The sequence below is a fragment of the Megalobrama amblycephala genome, linkage group LG9, assembly GCF_018812025.1.
Source record: "Megalobrama amblycephala isolate DHTTF-2021 linkage group LG9, ASM1881202v1, whole genome shotgun sequence".
NCBI classification, from domain to species: domain Eukaryota; kingdom Metazoa; phylum Chordata; class Actinopteri; order Cypriniformes; family Xenocyprididae; genus Megalobrama; species Megalobrama amblycephala.
Window position 1 is genome coordinate 25,918,026 of NC_063052.1, and position 22,726 is coordinate 25,940,751.

Sequence of the window (22,726 nt, forward strand, 5' to 3'; positions counted from 1 at the left end):
ATCAGACATCCATTAAAATTACCTTGGGATTTTAATAATTACAAAAACTCTGTACTATCCATACATTTGTGGTCTACTGAGTCTAATGAAACTGTATTTACGATTGACTATTTACTGGGAAAATATCTGGAGGCTGAAGCAGTTAGCACAGAAAGTACTAAAGGAGACAGAATACACAAGGGGGAGACATCTTAAGTGTTAGAAAGCTTAGAAAATGGCATTTCATGCAAGGAAGGCAGGGAGGATGAGTGTTAGCTGTAGGTGCAGATGTAGGAAACTACGGTGCATGTGAAACCCATGCAGGTAATAACAGAAGTCACTCTGCAAAGGTGTGATCACAGACACCACCTACCTCTGCCTTCCAGTGCTGACATAGACAGATGGAGGAAAAGATGGAAAATGGAGAGATAAAAAAGAGAAAGATTGGAACAGATGGGAAATACAATGAGAACTGTAAGATAGACACTGACAGACAAAAAGATACAACAGTGAAATGAACACAGATGACACTCTAATAAAGTGTTATATGACGGTGTGAATATAACATTTAAATATTTAATTTATTGATTGGAATCTTTTAATGGACATTTAAATGTGTAAACAAATCTGCTGATGACTGATACTGTCATAATTGTGTCGTTTTTTTAATATTCAAATATAAAGCATCAAATAAAATATGACAGAGCACTGCACATACGTAACATAACATCCATATTAAATGGTGGTTTGAATGTAATTCAAAGCTATTATTAAGCCTGAAATAGCAATGAAACATCACTAACACATCTGCTAAAACCATCATTTTGGCAACTCATTTATAATAAATCTTTTTTAATCTTTAAGGCTGGCGTTCTTTGTGCCCAGATTGAAATGAGAGACAGAAAGGTTTGTCCGCCGTCCAGGTTTCCATCCCAAATGGCTGCATCCAGATGAGAAGGATTTCCTTACAGCACACGAACAACCCACAGCAAAGCCTCTGAGTCACTGGATCTGAACTGCAGACCACCAAATAAACCCTACGCCTCCTCGGAGGAAGAAAAATCAGTCTAACAGAATTCAAAAACTAACACAGCTTCAGTTAAAATGAAAAGCAGTGCTTAAATAATTTATTTTAATAATTAAAGGTAATAATTCAATTTTTAATTAAACAGTGCCTAAAGAACATGTAGGCAAATGTAAAGATCCACTAGATGGTTAAACTGAAAATTATTGTTAAATACTTTCTACCCATATCCTTGCCAAGTTACATATTTTTGTTGTTGTTTCATTTTGCTTTAGGTCAGAAAACAAAGGCAGACCTTTTCTTTTTAAAGTCCCCCTGAGGTGAAAATCAAGTTTTTAGTGTTGTTTTTATGTCTATGTGGTATTTTTATTATGCTTTAAGACAAACCATGTGCAAATTAATAAGTCAACACTATTGCTGAGTATTTAACCCTTATGCGGTCTTCGGGGTCTTTTTGACCCGCAAATGACGTTTGCTCAAATAAAAAAAAAAAGTTCTCTTTGTCCAAATGGCATGAGACTTTGTACGGTGGTTAAAAAAAAAATTGGAGTGATATCTTGTTTTTATGTTAGTGTAAAAAAAAAAGTTACGTTCGTGGTCTTCGGGGTCTCTGGAGACCCCGGGCAACAAAATTTAATTTTGTAACAATATAATATATTTTTTAAAAAACAATGTAATTTTACTCTGTATATTAATGTTTTTTCTCAACATTTGTGCAGTTTTTGGAGGATTTGTGATTTCTTTTAAATTTATATAAATAAATTAAAACATATTTTTTGAAATAGGCATTTTATGCATGAACATTACAGGCTTTTTTATGTAAAATTCACTTTATAAAAGGCCCAGATTTCTAACTTTCATTCATGTGGATAACATGGATATGGTTGACATGGTTTAGTGTAAGATCTTTTGAAAAATGCAGTTTTAAAAGTAAAAAAAAATCTGATTTTTTTTCAGTACAAAAAATGCTAAACTTAGTAAAAAGTCATTTTTATTGTTATAATTGTGATTTCATAACATTTAGATATGAAACCAACTGAAAAAAATTTGTGAAAAGACGTCTTTCAGTCATTCAAATAACACATAGCAAATAGTGGAGCTCTGCAGCCATCTACTGGTAAAATTTATAGTTTTTTTACTTTTATAACTGCATTTTCCAAAAGATGGGAAAAAATCTCACACTAAACCATGTCAAATTATCCATGTTATCCCCATGAATGAAAGTTAGAAATCTGGGCCTTTCATAAAGTGAATTTTACATAAAAAGCTGATTTTGCATAAAAACCTATTTAAAAAGTTTTTTTTTTATTTATTTATATAAATTTAAAAGATATCACAAATCCTCCAAAAACTGCACAAATGTTGAGTAAAAACATTAATAAACAGAGTAAAATTACATTGGTTTTTAAAAAATATATTATATTGTTACAAAATTGCATTTTGTTGCCGGGGACCACGAGTGTAGTCCCTTATGCGAAGACCGCATAAGGGTTAAAACTGCAGTGGAAAAATGACAGTCTCAAACCCGCGGTTTGAAAACGCTGGTGTTTCTGATGTCACAAACTACCTTGTAACCAATCACGTCAACGTGACGGCGAGCTTTAGCATATCATTAACCATGACTGCTCTAAAGCAGGAGAGCCTCAAGAGAATATATCCCGGTATATTGTTCTGTTGATATAAAAAATCAGGTAGATTTGGCAAGTATGATGTATCGGGTAGATCGGGTAATCGGGTAGATTTGTGTGTATGATGTATATAACAATGTTATGATGAACTATATGCCTTTCTCCACTGACGTTAAGGTGTTCAAAGCATTTCTAAGGATACTGATTTTTAGAAGACAGCTGTCTGATTCACGAACGGTAACAAGGTTTGTGTAACATTAGCAACACATTATTAGCTGATTGATAATGTAGTCAAGCAAAATCCTAATCATATTAATTACCTTTATGTGTCTGACGTTGTAAAAAGCGATACCATTGTGCAGCTTTTACCACAGTAAGTTCCACTTGGTGATCTCTTGAGCTCATGCAAGCGAGTGGAGGCGGGGCTAATTAGCATATTCATAGATCCGCATATAATAAATGAGGCAAGGGTGTAGAGTTACATTCAAGCTATTTTAAGAAAAAAAACTGCTTATATACTGCTTATATACGTTTTTTTATTTTTATTTTTATTATTTAATTTCATAATAGCTTTTCATTAAACTCACAAACCCGTGCAGTTCCTTCATGAACCCCAGTGTGTGAAACCCTGACTTAATGTAATATTTAATACAGTATAAAGTAAAGTATAAAGCATAAATTATGGAATATATTTTATTTTTTTTGGTATTTTTATATCAATATGGTACAAGATTATCTTATTAAAATCAATGTGATAATTGAGTTTGGTCAAAAGTAATCTAAAGTAATCAAAAAGTAGTCAGATTACATTACCATAAATGTAATGTAATGGACTACGTTATTAATTACAATTTTTGCATTATAATTTGGAGTCAGTAACTGATTACAAATTCTAAGTAATCTACCCATTGTGTCTCAATTAAAATGAGATCATAAAAGCTGAGAAAAAGCTTAGAAAATGCTGTTTGAAATAGTTTTTAATGGAGTTCAGCATACCTAGTTGTCACAGTACAGTACAATGCAGCATCACTCTTGTTGCTTTTGTTTGTTCTAGGGCTAAAACAGTTGTTTCTCATTTCCAGATTCTTTTGCAAGTTTATCTTGTAGATTTTGGAGTGGAATTTTGAAACACACTTTAAAACACTTTCTTTTTAAATTGCCGCAACTGCTCATGGAAGCAGTCCAGGACAGGGGGCGCCTGTGGGCCAGACTGTTGGATGAAATCCAAGCCGTACCAAGAAAACAATCTGTTTCTTTGGGGATATAAAATGAGACCAGATGTTGATGACTCATCCTCACACACTCGTAAATAAATAAACAGCGCCTTTCAGAAGTGCAGTGTACTGGGTGTGTACAGGATGATTATTCAACCATCATGATCTCCGCAGCAGTAGCACTTGCGTACACTCGCCATATGTTTTCACATACAGGTTAGAAAAACAAAGACCGTATATCCCGCTGAATTGATGGCTTTTCTCCCCATTCTCTCTCTCACACGCTCCTATCATTTTTATTCTTGCACTTCGTCATACACTGTTATTTTTTCATGTAATAACAGACAAATAACAACGTTCTCTGTGTAGTTTTAGTATGTGCTAATAGTTTCCAATCAAGCAGCTGTCACTAGTTGTTATCTCAAAACAAGTCCTTGAGATATTCCTTCCGTTCATCAGGGAACTGATAAAGTGGCTGTTGGCCAATTTGATATTAGTGAATTTCAGGTGCATGGGTTTATTATGAAGGCAAAGACTCGCTGTGTCAAAGACGCTGTTAGCTCCTCAGTTCATATACTCTTAAAGTTTCTAAAGGAGATTTTTTTGTAGTGGTGCCATGAAAGAACCATATTTGTTTACCCAAAGAACATTTCAGTGAACAGTTCATAAAATAACCATTTTTTTCTTAGTGTGAAGAACATCTAAAGAAACTTTTTCAACTACAAAGAACCTTTTGTTCCATGGATGTTAAATCTTTCTCATGAAACCATCAATGCCAATAAAGAACTTTATTTTTAAGAGTGTAGAATCGAGCCATTGAGCAAAAGGAACATGCATAATGCACATGATTCACAACGCAATTCAACAGACTCTGTGACCGTATGATTAATAAGCAGTAATTGTATACAGCTGTATACATTGATTTTTATAATTGAATGTGATTTCCTATCTGGATGGCAATACCTTCATGAGATGCTTGTTCACCCATTTTGTGAAGGTCTTTTTCTGTACTCGATCCCGTTCATCTGCAAGACACAAAAAAACACAATTTTTTGTCAAATGGAGTAAAATCAGAGAGGAACACTGGAAATCAACAACATACTAATTGAAACTTCTGAATCGATAAGTAGTTCTCTTTTATTCTTAGATTATAGTGCTGTACAGCACTTTGTGGTTTCACATTGAAAGGATTTTAGAGAAGCAAAGGCTTAGAGGAATTATCATAAACTTTTTTTTTTATTATATTTGCATGCGATATGTCATTATAGTTTTTCATACACTTTTATACTATAAAAACTGAATGTTCAAGAATTAAATTAATCAAAATGCACAACCACTCAAAAGTTTGGGGTAAGATTTTTTTTTTTTTTTTTTGAAAACAAAATTGAATTTTTCATAGAAATTAATACTTTAAAGGGATAGTTCACCCAAAAATGAAACATCTGTCATTATTTACTCACCCTAAAGTTGTTCCAAACCTGTATATATTTCTTTGTTCTGCTAAACACAAAGGAAGATATTTTGAAGAATGTATGAAACTGAACAGTTCTGGGGCACCATTGACTTCCATAGTATTTTTTTCCTACTATGGAAGTCAACGGTGCCCCAAAGTGGCCTGGTTACAAACTTTCATCAAAATATCTTCCTTTATGTTCAGCAGAACAAAGAAATTCAGGTTTGGAACAACTTGAGGGCGAGTAAATGATGACAGAATTTTTATTTTTGGGTGAACTATCCCTTTAATTCAGCAAGGACATATTAAAGTTGATCGAAAGTGACAGCAAAGACATTTATAATGTTATAAAATATTTCTATTTCAAATATTTGTTATTTTGAACTTTCTATTCATCAAAGAATCCTGAAAAAAGTATCACAGTTTGAACACCTAATCAACAAATTAGAATGATTTCTGAAGGATCATGTGACACTGAAGACTGGAGTAATGGCTGCTAAAGATTCAGCTTTGTCATCACAGGAATACTTTTTTTAAATATATTAAAAAAGAAAAATTACAATTATTTTAAATTGTAATCATACCAAAAACTTTTGAATGGCAATGTATGTTATAAAGCAGAATTAAATGCTAAATCTAAAACAGTGTTTCTCAGTGGTATTTAATCACCCAAAATTGTGAACTCTGATTGGGTGTGTCCACATTATGAACATGCTGAGCATATCTTAGTGACCACAGTGTAAATCTGCTTGTTTGAGCACTTCAAAATTTGGTGAAAGTGAACCAAGTGGATGATTTTCACTCTTTTTATTGTAGCTGACTGACTTCATTTTCTTCACTTGAGATCAAACATTTACAGGTTTTAGTGACTAGTGATTACTAGCGCAAAAAAAAGTCTTGAACTAAGATGCTTCTGACTGACTCGCATAAAGTTTTACCATTTTTTTTTCTATTTTTACTAATTTATTTGCTTGTCAATTTGTTTAGAAGCTTTCAAATGTTCCACATTTACCTTCATCTTGAATTACCATCATCAATGTCATCAAATATTTATGTGGAAACTTGCTTCAAGGCTTTCTAAAGAAGTGAGATGTTCCCACCATCCTGAATGTAGTGGGTTTCACAATGATCTTGTGAAATGCTTCATGACTATATGTGAGTGATTCAATAAAATCAGTATTAAAACACCACTTTCAGGTTCCTTTCTGACTATCTGATTATGTTACATTTGAGCTAGCATGAAAGCAATAGGAGAATACAGGAGAATGCATGTGGAGCTGTAGTTAAAAGATATACAGGAAGCACATCAGCTCTCTGTCACAAGATAAAGCACTAGACTGATGATATTTCTGATGACCAGCAAGCATGACTCAACTTCAACAAAGAAAAATTCTTGAACTTGTGATAAACCTCCAAAAGTTCACTTTATCACCATTTTATCAAAACATTACAAGATAACACAATGCAGGACAACTAGCTGTATAGCAAAACAACTGCAAGGCATTGGATGCATGTTGTTGTTCTGTCATTATGTTGCCATGGTCACCATGCCAGTTGGCATCACTATATCACTTCCTGTTTCTCAAAACTCGTGCGATCACGAAAACCAATTCCTGTGAAGGCATAATGACTCATTGTATTAAGTCCTTTATGAAACACATCTATCTAGTCAACCACAACTGAGGAATCCTATGTTACATTTTTACATATTACACTGCATAAACACACTTGTTATCATGTTGATAACCCTAAAAAATTCAGAAGCATGTGGAGACATGACACAAATTGTGCATTTTACCACAATCTTGAGCATCTGTAAGTCAAAGTGATCATTTCCATCAGTGAGCTGGTCTGAGAACAGCCCTAAAGCCGAGGACACACTTAACGATTTTAAGGCCGAATATGAATGTAAATTGATACTTATGCGTTGCGTTCAGTCGGCGGTTACAGTCGGTGTTCAAATCCCGTGTGTAAGTATTTAAATCTGCTTCAGTCGCAGGAAACATTCGCTGTGTGTTGAGCTCAGTCTTAGAATGTTTTAGCTAGTCGTTAACTGTGTGCCTGGCTTAAGACATGTGTGACCACCTGAATGGTTGCACAGGTCAAAGGCCAGATCAGGGATGCACTTAAAATTCCAAGCAAAATGGTCTGACAGGGAGAAACACAAGATCTGAGGGAAGATGCATACTTCTGCACAGCAGCTTGAATTTGACACTCGTAAAACTGAAAGCGTAGCTTGAGGGAATGGAGTTTTACTGTATGAAGTAATAAGTCAATGTGAAATATAGTTAAAAATAAGGAAAGAACATTTACAACGTTTGAGCTGGGCTGTACCCAAACTGTGTGACCTCTTTTCCAACATGCCATGCGTGCGCACACAGGACCACAGCCCAGATTTGGGATCCGCCTTTGCAATGGCCCCTCCCTTTGGAGCCCCAAAATATCCATTTGACAGCAATCTTATCATTGGTTGGAAAGATTACAAGTACATTACACCTGTCCAGGGAGGGCCAATTATGATGCAGAATAATTGCATAATGTTAAAATAGCTAAAGAAACCTCAAATATGTGTCAATCAAAATAAAGCAACATGAATAAAAATAAAAAGGCCAAATTACACATTAAGAATGCAAATTCTAACATAATACTGAAGAACATATTAAGCAAATATTGTAGAAATATTAAATAGGATATCAAAATAGATTTTTAGTGTCTAATAGCTAGCATGAAAGAATGAAGTATTTCCGTTGTACCTTTTCTTTCATCCATGGCCCTGAGCATCCCCTGGTAAAGACCTTCCTCTGTGAAGACCACATCACTGCCGACACTGTCGGTGGAGTACGTTCTGCACCCTTGATATACAGCCATTCCTGCACTTCTGTTCTTGCTGTGAAACCACAGTTTCGCACTTTCTACCAATGTGTTTAAACCACCTGAGCTGTTTCTTTTCACCCGGTCTGGCGCTTCAAAAAGCAAAAGAGAAGATCCATGCAGGCGAGTGGGTGTGTTCCAAGCCTGCTCGTTTCGCCCTCCCTTTTCTCACTTTTCTTCCCCTCCAGTTCTGTTCCTCTCTCTCTACCTCTTCCTTCTGTTTCCACACTTCTTGCTAAAAACCTGTCTTTAGGCTATAAATACAAAAGCCACCCTCTTTTTCGTTGGAGGTCTCTAATTGTGTGGTTGAAAAAGTGTAAAAACACACACAAAAAAAAAAACATTGTGGCTGACCACGTGTTGATGGATGATGACATAACGTATAGCAAAAAGTAAGTGAAAAAAGAAAACCTCATAATTTATTGTTCCTTTTTAAATACTATACGTAAACTTCTGCTCAGAATCACAAATGCCACACATTTCTTGCATACTTCAAAAATTGTTAACAGTTACAGCAGCTCACATCTGCAAATACAAGAGAAGCAGCTGCTCTGGGAATGTGACCACTGAAAAGTCTGAAGACGGCACATGAACACGTCCTAATTAAATTATCTGTACACTAAAAGCAAACTCTCACCACAAAGTGACAAACCAATCAGAACATATTTGATGTTTAATATACAGCATTTCACTGTGGGCGGAGCTACTCAGAGCGACAGCACAGAAATAGAATCAAGCTACTTTTTGACTTTGTCATGGTCGCGGCTGGTTAGGACAAAATCTTTTATTGCTATGAGCAAGTTATTTTACTGTACAAGCTACTTTAGTAGCAAGCAATGGAAATAAGTCACCATTTAATGTACCAAGGAAAAATCAAGGCGAGGGTCTGTTTCCATCTGGGTATTCCATCTGTTTGGGATGGGGAGGAGGGGTTGGTGTTCCACCAACCGGGAAATCCCACTCATGAGGGAAAATGTGACTAATTTCAGGAGTCACACAGAAAGGCTCTTGTAGTCTCAAGTAGGAGGTTCAGATTTTCAGTCAGGAGTCGCTGATGCTCTTTGATTGATGTAGATAGACACAACAAAGACATTATTTCATGCAGTCCTGCCAAAGTCATCCTAGACAGGCAAAAATGTGGCTGAACACAAGAGAATCCCTGTGCATGTGTGGTTGCAATAAACGCATCTCCTAAAGGCAGCATTTGAAACAAGCACGCATGAATACAAACAGATGATGCAAAGATTCAAAGAGTCTCTCTGTCTCTCTTGCCATGAACAACAGACCTCTTCTATCAGCTGGACAAAAAATGACAAGCAAGATGTGAATAAGATGTCTCTTTGAAGTGTGTGCGTGTGCATATGTTCGAGATCACTGGAAGGAGTGAGAGGAGTCATATTCCTGAGTGCACAGGTGAGACCCCCTAACCTCACAGACAATCCATCTCTCTCCATGTTGGAAAGGATGGCAGGCAGATTGCAGGTAGGAATGGAGGATTCTTTGCATTGCAGCTTGGGGCTGTGGCCTGTTTAGGCTTGAGCTGGAAGACCTACTGCTATTACCCATCTGCCTTGACTGGAGTCAGTGCTAACAAGAGCCACTAGCAGTGTTTTCTATGTTTACAGCTACACAACAAATGTAATGAGATGAGCTAAAATATGAAATGCAACTTAATCGGATCACAAGTGGACTGCGCTAAATAAATACAGGTGCAAACAGGGTCTAAAACGTTTTGAGCTTGTCCACTTTCGACCACTTCCAGAGGTAATTGAAAACACATGTAACCGGATTGCTTTCATAGTGTAAACGCTCATGTGGTCAAATGCATTTGAACAGCTACAAAAGACCACAAAAGAAAACATTACGGGAATGGCGTAAGCCAGACGGGATTTAAACTTTGTCGGCTGACGAATCAAGTTTTGTTTGAAGAAAAAAAAAAAAAAAAAATGTACCAAACACAATGTTCTCCTGATTTCTAACACACACTCACACCGTTTGGCTTTGTCTTGCGGTTTTCAGAGCAGAAACGAAAGCTGATGCTCTCCATATGTTTTTCCATCATCTCCAGTCGCGTCCATATGTAAATTGTGTGAGCTTATTTCACCCACTAGACTGAAAGATCTGAAAAAAAAAAAAAACCCATACATTTACCTGCCCATAGACTCTCCCCTCAAAGAAATCAGGATAGAAGTGGTTGAAACTAGACAAAAGAGATGGATTAAAGGGTTAGTTCACCCAAAAATGAAAATAATGTCATTAATTACTCACCCTCATGTCGTTCTACACCCGTAAGACCTTCGTTCATCTTCGGAACACAAATTAACATATTTTTGATTAAATCTGATGGCTCAGTGAGGCCTGCATAGACAGCAATGGTACTTCCTCTCTCAAGATCCATAAAGGTACTAAAAACATATTTAAAACAGTTCATGTGAGTATGGTGGTCCTACCTTAATATTATAAGGCGGCGAGAATATTTTTTGTACGCCAAAAAAAAAAAAAAAAAAAAAACGACCTTTTAACAATATCTAGTGATGGCCGATTTCAAAATACTGCTTCAGAGCGTTATGAATCTTTTGAGTCGAATCAGTGATTCAGATCACGCATCAAGCCGCAAAACTGCTGAAATCATGTGACTTTGGCGCTCCGATCCACTGATTTGATTCGTAAAGCTCTGAAGCTTCAAGAAGCAGTGTTATGAAATCGGCCATCACTAGATATTGTTAAAAAGTTTTTTTAGTTTTTTTTGGCGCACAAAAAATATTCTCGTCGCTTTATAATATTAAGATAGAACCACCAAACTCACATGAACTGATTTAAAAATGTTTTTAGTACCTTTATGGATCTTGAGAGGAAGTACCATTGCTGTCTATTAGGGATGCACGATATATCGCATGAGATTGTCACGCGCATTTCGTCAGTAAAGCCGGTTCCATGATTACCGCTAAATCGCCATCACCTGCTTTCAAATGGAGCGGCATTTAATAGACAGAGCCGTAGTTCACTGACAAGCCACGCAATATCGCGTTCATTATCGGAGGCGATTCATCTGCGATATGAATGCGATATTGCGTGGCTTGTCAGTGAACTACGGCTCTGTCTATTAAATGCTGTCTATGCAGGCCTGAGCCATCGGATTTAATCAAAAATATCTTAATTTGTGTTCCGAAGATGAACAAAGGTCTTACGGGTGTAGAACGACATGAGGGTGAGTAATAAATGACATTATTTTCATTTTTGGGTGAACTAACCCTTTAAAACACCAGGTGTAAACGGGAATGTGTCTACTTGTGATCCGATCAACCAAAAACGCATCTTAATACCAGGGGTAAACAGAGCCTATAAATAACACATCTGCACACAGAAGTCTTGATTGCCAGATCTTTTTTTTTTTTTTTAAATGAATCATGCACAAGATTCCAAGTTATCTGTCTAAATCAGTCTGATGATTCCACTGAATGGACCCAGAGTTTGTCAGAGCTTTTTACCGAATTACTGACATCTGACTCATCTGACAAATTTTTAACCATGTCCCAATGGAAATTAACCAAAATTATTGCTGTATATTTAAGGTTTGTGAGAATTATATCAGTGTAATGAACAAATTATGTAATCAAGTTAAAATAATTAATTAAAACTGAATTTTAGTTAAGAATGAAAGCAAACAGATTTCTGCAGTTATAAATCCTTTAGTGTAAAAATCACTAGTAATCATCAAAGAAACTGTTATACATACAGTAAAACAACCTATCTATGTAATATAACTATCTACTGTGAACTGCTTTAAGAATAATCAAACAATTTTGAAGATGCTCAAAAGACTAAATTTTATAAAAGTATTTAGAGCCATCTGAAAGGAATTTGTCCTCGGGTTAATTCCTTAGTCCTTATGTAAGTCACAATATACCTCTGAGCAGTAACAAAGTAAAAACGTGTATGCACAGGTACCAAATGTGTTTGACTTCAGGCAACGCAAGTTCAGCACTATTTGAGAGCACCCTAACAAAACACACAGACCATACACATTTAATCCTTTATAAAAACATACCCATCATACAGATAATACAACTCAGTATTCAGATTATATGTGTGATGTGATGTGAAAATATAAACAGGAAAAGGGCAAAGAGTGTGAAAATTTGACAGTTTTACGGACGGTGCCAGATTCTTTAGACACTGGAATTTGATTTTCTCTGAAGTGTCCTTAGGGCAGACAGGACAATGATTGTTGCGCTAATTGAAGTTAATAATAGAAAAACATTTTCTAAAACAAAATCTCCTAACAGATCAAAGGTCATCCTACATCAGGTACATAATGCCGCTGCTCCTTACAATGACTTACAATAACTCTTATGACAGGTTCACACCAACGACCACTCCTCCAACAACCAGTCAGACTTGTGACAACATGTTCTAGTTAATTCATAAACAAGGCTGGAATGCTAGCAAAAGATGTTCTGGTCTGCCTTCTTTTATATACCACATTCCCTCAAGCATTCACTTGCATAAAAGGCCCTGATTTATGATGCAAAAATAGAGTCTGGAAAACTTCCTGAAACAAACCTACATTTACGTTTTAGATGGAAACAGAATAGTTGTCAAATTATTCTATAAATCATTTTATTGGACAGATAAAATGAAAATAAAATTGAGAAAAAGACAGTGCTATGGTTACTGGAACAGCATGAAAAGAAATGCTTTAAGAAAGAAGTTTGATACGCCTAACAAAATGTCTCCCTCTAGTGGCCACTGTTCCAGTTCCAATAGAGCAAAGCACTTAAAACACTTTATCACTTAATTAATAAAGTAAAGACAAGGACCATAATTCTTGTATCATTTTCGCACATTTGTCTTTGTACACTGGTGTTCCTCACAGCTGGTATGTCTAAACCTTTTTCAGGCAGTCACTTAGTTTCAGTGGAAAATGAAAGATGACCGGTTACTGAGGCAACAGACCCAAACATACAGAAGCTGTGAGTTAGGATAAAGCCGCCAATATTTTTAGAGTCATTGCGGTTTTGGTCCAGTGAGGCGCACTTTTCCAAACTGAGGAGATGCTGAGATACAATTTTTCCTCTAACAATACGCACATATGTTTATAGTTAGTGAAACAACTTATTTAGAGAGCCCATAAAGAAAAGAAAAAGATATATATATATATATACATACACACACACAAACACACACACACACACACACACACAACTAGTCAAACGTTAAGAATAATTACGATTTTTTTTTCTTTAAAGAAGTTTCTCATGCTCACCAAGGCTGTATCGTGTCACAGGATCCTTCTGAAATCAGTCCAATATGCTGATTTGCTTCGCAGTTATTATCAATTTCTGTTTAAAGCATAATTTAATGTATATTTTTGCAAATTTTGTCTTTTTAATTGTATAGCCTATACATTGTTATATTCATTCATTTATTTAATTTATCATATGAATTAATATATCATTAATAATTTATCACTTAATTATACACTGTATTATAAATATACATTTACTTTTTCAGCACTAAGGTTTTTAATTTAATTTTTTCATTAATTATATATATAAACACATATACATTAAACTAGCCAATATATATTTTATCTTTTCTTAATTTGTTTGTTATCATTTTAATAATCTTTTAGCCGATTAATTAAATAGTTCTGTTGTGTGGGAAATTAATAATTGTGCTCGTATATGTAGCAATATTGTTCGTGTGATATCGCTGTAATATTCCATGTACGCATATATTCTGACTCCATGCAGGCTATATTATATTAATAATTAGACCTATACAAGGAAATGCTATTAGAAAATGTTTAAAATTGTAATGTAAATATTTTAGACTGCAGGACACATTACCAAATCACATAAAGGCATGTCAACTATGCTACCTATAATGGAAATGTTTTCACTATAAGCATGCTTGAGCGTAATGTCATCGAACCACACACATACACACACACACACACACACACACACAAAAATTAACATATTGAGTTCCCTAACATGCAGGACAGTATATAAGAATGTTTATAACACTGGCACAAAACAGGTTAACTACACAACACCCCTTTTCCCCCACCCTTAACTAAACAACACATGCGCGCGCGCACCCTCACAGACAGTTATCGCCCCCCTCGATCGAACTCCTCCTATTCGCCTGATGCATTCGGCCAAAATCGGTGCCTCAGTAGCTTCAGCACCTACCTGCGCAGCACATGCGGCTGTATAAATGCGGTCCGACTTCACCGCAGCTCATCTCGTGAATATAGTTCCCGCGTCCGTAAATCACATCCAGGCTGAATATAGCGAGACACGGCGCAGCTGCCGCGGACATGTCACCCGCGCCAGCCATGTTCACAGAGGATAAACTGTTGCGCTCCCTCTGCGGTTTAGTTTAGTTCCCCAAACTCTGTATCAGCCGCACACGTTTGGATTCATTTGTTTTTGGGACTGAAAAACGAAGGGGCGTCTCACTGGAAAAGCAGTGAAAGCTTCACCTCAATACTAGCCCAACCCATCGCAATGTGTTTGAAGCTGCGCTCATTCTGCTCGAGCTCCGGGACAAACTCTTCTCCCGGACTGCCATTGAAATGTGATTCCTCCCATATGGGCTTTTCGCCGCTGTTACTGATGAAGGGAATGTTTTTTCATTTTCTTTCCTTTTTTTTCTAAAACATTTAGAATTCATTCGTCTTTTCCCATATAATTCGTAACACATCCTGAAACAACGTGTGAAAGGAGAAAAAGATTGTTTATCTAATTGGAAACACATTCAAGCAGTTTAACTTTCCAAAGCAGTTATTGCTGGGCTAAGATAAGAATATCATAAAACATACCGATTATATTACCAGGTTACTAATTATAGTTAAGGTAAATTAATTTGGCTGCTTTAAAACTATAAGCAATCTCGACGTTTTAGTAACTAATAATCGCTCACTAACCAAAGTCAAGTTCGTAGAGGAGGTAACTATGGCAACAGTACGCCTCTCGAGCGATTTTCATTCAGTGTCGGACTGAAAGCTACAAATTATCACTTTGTTACACATTTCACTGTTTAAAAAGCATTTAACATAGTAGACGGTTATGTACAGTGTGCTATAAAGGCGCCAAAATAGTCTTTTGGTAACGCGAAAAGAACCTGAGGGCTCCGGAAATACAGAAATTCCTCATAAAAGTCTTGTGTAATTCCAACACTGGTGATATACGGATGTTAGGCAACAGGTGTCAAGTCATAAATTCATCAGGAAAATGTCCTGATATGTAGAAGCAGGATCTGTTGCACAATTTAAGATTGCACGCAAATAGTTGAACCCAATCTTAGTTATCATAAATCGCTTTTACAAACAACAAAGTTGAACCAAAGTGCCTTGAGCAGAGATACACAGCAATACAATTTAAGAAGCAATACATAATGAAACTAAAAATGATTTGGAAAATGGAGAGCTTTTTAATGCTGCTATATTTAGTTTTTCGTTCACTAAGGATTTTCAAAACGAAATGTGTTTTACTTTGTGAGGTAGTGTGACTGATGTTCAAAGACTCTGTTGGAGTGCAGGTAATTCAATATTTGAATAGGGATGCAAACAAAGGCGGTGTCAGTACAGGTGGGACGCGTTGAGCTGGCGATATGGTTGTGAGATGAGCTCATGCTCAATAGAAACATGAATTCAGATTTTACCCCAACTACACTTCCAATTCACAGCATTCAAACTGCTCACAAAAGAACAATCTCACCTTAGGGAATTTCTTCTTTCCTCTCTAGCATCCTCACTGTAGATATATACCATTATTTTCTTTAAATCTTCATTGAAATATATGTTGTGATCTGAAGAGCTATGTTATACAAAGAGACTTGACTTATAAAAGCCAGTAAGAATAAATTATATAATTCATGCATTTAATGAAAACAGATGAATGGGGTGGGTAACAAAACAGACTTTGACTTAAACCAAAAGCTTTCTGAATCACGAAGACGATTTGTGATGTTTGTGAGTCATTCAACATAAGAACTTCATTTGAGGGAATTCTTCATAGTTGACGCATTCAGAAAATCTGACTCACTATACCGCAATGCATCTACAACAGGACTATGAGCATCTCTGGTTTTGTGTACAAACAGCCATTTACCTCAGGAATTCACACAGTACTATCTTACAATTCACACACTACAATCTTGCAGTTACTTTTAAAATACATCATGTTTGGTTTTCACATACCAGACTTGTTATTCCACCTAAAACATTTGGACTACAAAACTGCATATAGCCTTCTAAATGTCCTAAATGGTAAATCTCCAATCTATCTCGCACTGGGATGAACATGCAACATAAGGTAGGCAGATGATCACCCAGATGTGCCAGATTTTTCCACCAATACAAGACTTTTATCCAATTTCATACAGATCTATTGAACATTAATGTTCCTGAATGTTTTTCTGCCTGCTGTTTGACTTTAAGCAAAACATGGTGCTTCAGAAGAATGTGTTATCTAATCATCAGAGTATATGGGTAACTGACAAATATCTGAAAGATATTTGACTGTTTTGATATTTGTGAAGCTCAGGGAAACATTCTTCATACTAACTAACTATATTATCTAGGTGTGGCATCATAAAAATGTCAAGTCCCTCCTAAAGGCTTCCTTGGTACGATAAAAAGCACTGAAACACTGTGTGTATAATAAAATGATAAGCTTCCGCAATCTCTTCTTTATGAGGTTTAGTTAGGTCTAATCTCTACCTTATACATTATAGAGCACCCTTGCCAACTTGAAATCTTGAAATCACCTTTCATATGATGTTTCAGCCACATTAACCCAATTATCTTAACCTGATCTAAAGGGCAAACATAACTATGTTATGAGGTGGTGATTTCATTTGAATTTGTATGAGGTGAACCATACAAATTCGGTTGAAATCACATTCCGGGGGGCACCACAAAACAACTGAAAGGGTACTTTACTATTAGCCTTTATATTGATTAAAGGGGCAGGGGCTCAAGAAATGTTTCCTAATAAAAATGTGCAACGCTTCCTCTCTTTTTTTCAAAGGTTTCAAAAATTGTCATGATTTTAGCACTCTGCATTTAAATTAAGTTAAAGGGGTACTTCATCACTGGCAAAATGGGCTTTCAATAAGACTTGGCTGCCTATGCAGTAGAAAAGTGAAAAGAAAAAAAAAAATGAAATCCGTGCTACCTATAAAGAAAACATAGAAAAAGGCTGTTGTCTTCCCTTTCACTAAATAGGAAGGAAAACTTCAACACCCATAATGCACTGGTCATGTTGCAATCCAGGGCTACTCCCACCAATTTACTATGGATACGCTTGAACAGAGTCAAATACCTCCTTGCTTTAGTAGAAAATACTTCTTAGCAAACTTATAATGGTGTCGACTTGTCAAGAATTCAAAGAGTAAACATTTAGTGGGAGTTACTTTCGGTTTCCAGTGAAGGATCCAGCGTGTTGTATTAGGCAGTGGCTATAGGCTGTAAAGAATCATAGACATGGAGAAAACCCCCTAAAGGAAAATCTGAAAAACCGTGTTTGTAGTCAACATTTCAAACTGGATTACCATGAACACAGTGTTTTAGGCCAAACGGAGGGGGGAAAACTGCATTTTTACCATAATGCTGTTTAAAGAGTAGACAAAGTAAGACGCAATTGAGTGATAAAACCTTTTCAGTGATAAAAATATAATTTTAATTAAAATCTTAAATCATTCAAGGGGACAGAAAAGTTAGTCTAAATGACAAATCACTCATAACTAGAATAATTTTAATATATATATATTTAATTTATTTTACAGAGTACTATATTAACTGGACATGAAGGTTAAAGTATTATTACACCATCATGCTAGGGATATGCGGTGTGATATTTGCTCATGGATCAAATGAGCACACATCTAATGGCTGACGTGTTTTAAAGCCTCAAGTCAAGAACTTCATGTTGCTCGTGGGTATGATGATGGGTGTTTTGGTTGTATCCAGGATACGCACATCACAAGTAAACTGTCGTGGCACTGCGTTCTCTGCAGAGGAAGAAGGTTCTTAATTTAAACTAGCTATGGTAAATTCCTAACATAACCTTCCTTAAACTTGCCACAAGCTGACATTCAAACTCAACCTTACACAACTACCCTTTACTATGGCCAGTGCTCTCTACTCACCTCAACTGAATGACCTTCAGTGATCAAACAGACCGCAGCCGGCCCCGTTTCAACTGGCATACGACCGAGTCTCTTAAAACTGACATAACCTTTTGTGTAATCCTTATCACCTGCTTCTGTAGTGAAGAGCAACCGCTAGCACTGTCACCACAATTCACCTCATAAAACCCCAAATGAGTCAGTATACCCAGAAAAGGGAAGGCATACTGGGGTTTGAACAATAGCTCGAGCACAAATGCATTATACCACTCAAAAGTTTAGGGTCCTTAAGATTTATTATTAATATATTAAAAGCTGCATTTATTTATTAAAAAAGCAATATTGTGCAATACTTAAATTTAAAATAAATGTTCTATTTGTGATGTCATTGCTGAATTTTACTCCATTACTCTCCAGTCTTTAATGTCTCACGATCCTTTCAAAATTATTTTAATATGCTAGTTTGGTGCTTAGGAAACATTTCTAATTATTATTAATGTTTTAGAGGAAATTGTGATGGGGCTTTTCACGCATGAAATAGTTAACCCTGGGTCATTCTAAACCCCAGGTAAAAGGAATCCTGGGTTATCTTGCTTCACGTTTCACATGGCTCATAATTTATCCGGGGTTAACAATTAATTCTAGGTATTTATAAGCTGACGTTTCACATTGTACATTCCTAAACCCTGGGTTAACGTGCTTAATTTGCTTATTTGCGGTGTCGGTGTCACTGATTGGATAAACGCAGCACGCAACCTGTTTGCATAGGCTAGCTCCAGCGTTGCACATCCTCGTATTGCCGACTGTACTATCGAGTTTATACTGAATGGACATTTCAGACTATAAAGGTAAGAATAAAACAGTCTCTTCTTCACTCAAATCGTCGCATTTTCTGTCAGTATTGGACATTTTTCCAATCAAACGCTGAATTTACTGTTTATATACAAAGTGCGGTGTTTCCTTGACTGTCCAAAGCAGGCAAATAGGAGTACGCGATTGGTTGTTTGTTGCTAGGCATCTAGCTGTAACATTCTAATACCACATCATTTCACACTGTACAAGTTTGGCACCGCAATGCGAGGTTAACACCACAAAAGTGGTACTAACCCTGCTCCGGTGCAGGGTTTCATAACCCCGGGTAAAAAAAATGCGGTGCAACCCCTGCTTCTAAATTACAAATGTGAAACGTTCCTTTTTTTCCAGGGTTAAAAGCGATGTTTAGAATGATGATAACCTGGGGTTAAGCGCAGTGTGAAAAGCCCTTATGATGAATAGAAAGGGTAAAAGAACAGCATTAATTTGAAACAGAAATGTTATAAATGTCTTTACTGTCACTTTTTATCTGTTTAATGCCTCCTTGCTGAATAAAGGAAAAAATCTTACTGACCCCAAACTTTTGAACAGTAGTACTAACTAAACTAAAATACTCAAACTAAAATAGCTACAGTAAAATATCTATTAGGAAATAAAACAATTCATACGATGATGTTTTTTAATCAAGGCGCATCTACTAAAAAATTTGCTACACAACACAAACTGGAGTTTCAGGTTTATCTCTAAGACGAGACCACAGGAAAATGCAAAGCTAGTGAACGCTGGCCAGGTGTCTCAACGCAACGTAACCTGTCCTCCAGCGCAACAGCCTTCATTTACCAGTCAAACAAGCCCTGAGTACATATCTAACACCCAAGGGCCACACCCAGTCCCGATGGACAAAGTAACAACAGAACAATAGTGAATTATGCTGAAAATGCAATTAAACTAATTCCATCAACGAACGAGTCATCTGTTTTACGAGGTATATACACTAGAGTCAAAAGTCTGCAAAAAAATAACATGCATTTGTCATTACACTAGTATTCATACTATTTTTTTTTTTTTTTATTCCATTTTAAACACATTGAATTAAATTCATTTCCTTTGCTGAACAAAACAGGGAGGTACTTCAAAAACAGAGCCAATGAAAACAACACACCAAAGCAAGGTCGTCCGAGAAAAATGTTTTGTTCTTGTTAACGTGACAGAGATGTTTTATTAGAACTTTTCGTTATTATGCAAATAATTGCCATTCAACAGCACAAATAAACATACATTATGTAAATTATGGCTTCCAAGTCAGTATTTACTGTTGGTAGAAAATGATCCAAGCACTACTGTCTGACAGTAACCGAGGACACGCCTGTGGACACGGGTCACCTTTCCACACCTATATCTATTTAAATAGACTGACAGATAAAAGGCAGGTTTGAAGGTTAGGTTTAAGGTGTGGGCTTTGCCTTCATGCATACAGAAAAATGTCCCTGCAGCCCTCACAGGATGACTAGCTGATAACAGCTTTTTCATAATGTCTTACAGTAAAACACCTTAGGCTTAGGCTAACCCTGTCAGGACAACTGAAACCAGGTGGCTCCTTCTAGACACTAAGAATAACAATTTGCATTCTCGACATACCAGCAAGACACTTCTGAATATACAGGAAAAAAACACTGTACATGTTTTTCAACTTGTAGTAGGGCACAGACATTCATAAAAATAAAAATAATGATGCATTATGTCAAGTAAAAGGCCCTTAAACCAAAGAACAAAATACAGGTTGTACTACAAACACCTGCCAGAATTGTGAATCAAACCCAAACAAAGTGATTCAAATGAATGAGCTTTTCGCCACAGGCAACAGCACGCATCTGCAACACATCAAAGGCTGTAACGTCATTCTGCACTGCCCAGACCTTAAAGGGTTAACCCCACAGTTTCAACACACCAGAGAAAAAAAAAAGAGAGAGAGAGGGAGGTGTAGAGAGAAATTGAGCAGCACATGTGTACAGAGAGAGCAACAGCACGCAGGACAAGCGCTGTCCGATACTATCAAGAACACTGATACGTGACTTTTTCTAGCTTTTAGCGTGTCAAATTGTTTTCATCTTACCTTCGCTGACTCGCTTTCTTCGCTGCATCCATCTCCACACGGCTATCAAGGTGGCCACATGCCCCAAAACCACCAGGGTTGGGAACACAGTTCCAGAAGGGTTTGCCGGCATCGGGCCTGGGATCGAGTTTGTGAGCTCCGCGCACCGGAGCAAGGCTGGAGGTGAAAGGTGAGGGGGGAGGAAGCAGGGGGGCTTTAAATGTACCCAGCAACAAAGTTTCTCCAACTACGAGAGCTCTAAATGACAGCTGCCCCCCCTCCTTCTGTCCTTTTTTATTTTTTCTCCGTCTCTCTCTCTCTCAGTCCGTGACTTAGTTCACTGGTAAAAGCATTTGAGCTTCCTCCACCTCCCGCCCTCCTTTCACAACCACTTTCGCCTTGACCAATAGCTAAATGCTTGCATGCTTTTTGTTTTTGTGCTCCGTTTAAGCAGGCTCGCTCACTCCAGTTTGTTCTCTGCAGTCTTATGATTCAGAAGAGATCATGTAGCATGGCAACTACAGTTGTTCTCTTATAATCCATTGTAGGAGTTTTTTTTCCTCACCAGTCAGGCTTGAGTCTCCAGCTCAAGTTAATAATACATGAGTGAGGTTTGTTTTTAGGAGCACGCACACTCATACGCACACAGTCGCTTGCTCTCGGCAGCCGATAAGAGTCTGTATCTATTACATAACGTCTTGTGCCAAGGTTTTTTGGTCTGCAATATGAAAAGAATTTGCACTGGATTAACACAGATCAACTATTTTGTCTTATTTCGTGTTAGTGGAAATTTATAACTGTATATAGCATATTAAAGTGAATTTTTGCAGTTTCTCTCATTCATTATGTAACTGCACTGTACTTCCAGCAGTAAATGACTTCCATATGTTTTCCAGCTTTAGCCATGTGCTGTAACTTTCCAGACGCCCCCGCAATTAAAAGGCCCCTGTGAATAGGTTCTCATTTCTAAACAGCGGGAACTCAACAAAATTTCAAGCAGACTAGACAGATGTCTTAGACTTCCTACAGCAAAGAAAAATCAACATATTATTTTATCCTCTGCAGGAGAGAGCTATTGAAATACTGAAAACATGAAAACATGCAGAACCCACAGCACAGTTATCCACTATTGCAGTACTCTTGTACTTAAAGTGCTGTGGTGAAGGATATTATTGTGAATGTTTGTTTCCAAATAAATAGTTCATGGCACACCCAAAGTCATAAAACACTAACACACACCCACATTATGGATCTATTATCACATTAAAGTACTGGAACAATGTACAAAGCAATGACATTAAAATGAAACTGGCACAAGCACCACTGTTTTAAAACAGTGACAATGACCATCTTTGTGATCTACTGCCATGTGACCAAGCAGCAGGGAGGGGCACAGACATTAAAGTTCTACACTACCTAATAAAGACGCCACAAATAGAGCCGGCGACACATTAAACGGGACTCATGCTATGCATAGATGAGACGATGGAAGAGTTTAAAAGTAGAAGA

The 22,726-nt window shown here is 36.7% G+C and overlaps 1 protein-coding gene across 24 annotated transcripts in view; it reads right to left on the reverse strand.

The window, feature by feature from the left end:
* The window catches only part of pleca (plectin a), a 122,613-nt gene that overhangs the window by 39,260 nt on the left and 60,627 nt on the right, over positions 1-22,726 (reverse strand). For 8 of the 24 annotated variants that reach the window (XM_048202387.1, XM_048202385.1, XM_048202410.1 and 5 more), the window contains 2 exons: positions 4,809-4,870; positions 353-367 (listed from right to left, as the gene is read on the reverse strand). In XM_048202387.1, coding sequence (XP_048058344.1) covers positions 353-367; positions 4,809-4,870 — 77 coding nt within the window. Of the gene's footprint in view, positions 1-352; positions 368-4,808; positions 4,871-8,051; positions 9,280-14,369; positions 17,812-21,238; positions 21,758-22,726 lie in introns of those variants that run through there. The other 16 variants (XM_048202386.1, XM_048202391.1, XM_048202390.1 and 13 more) reach the window with 9 other exon arrangements.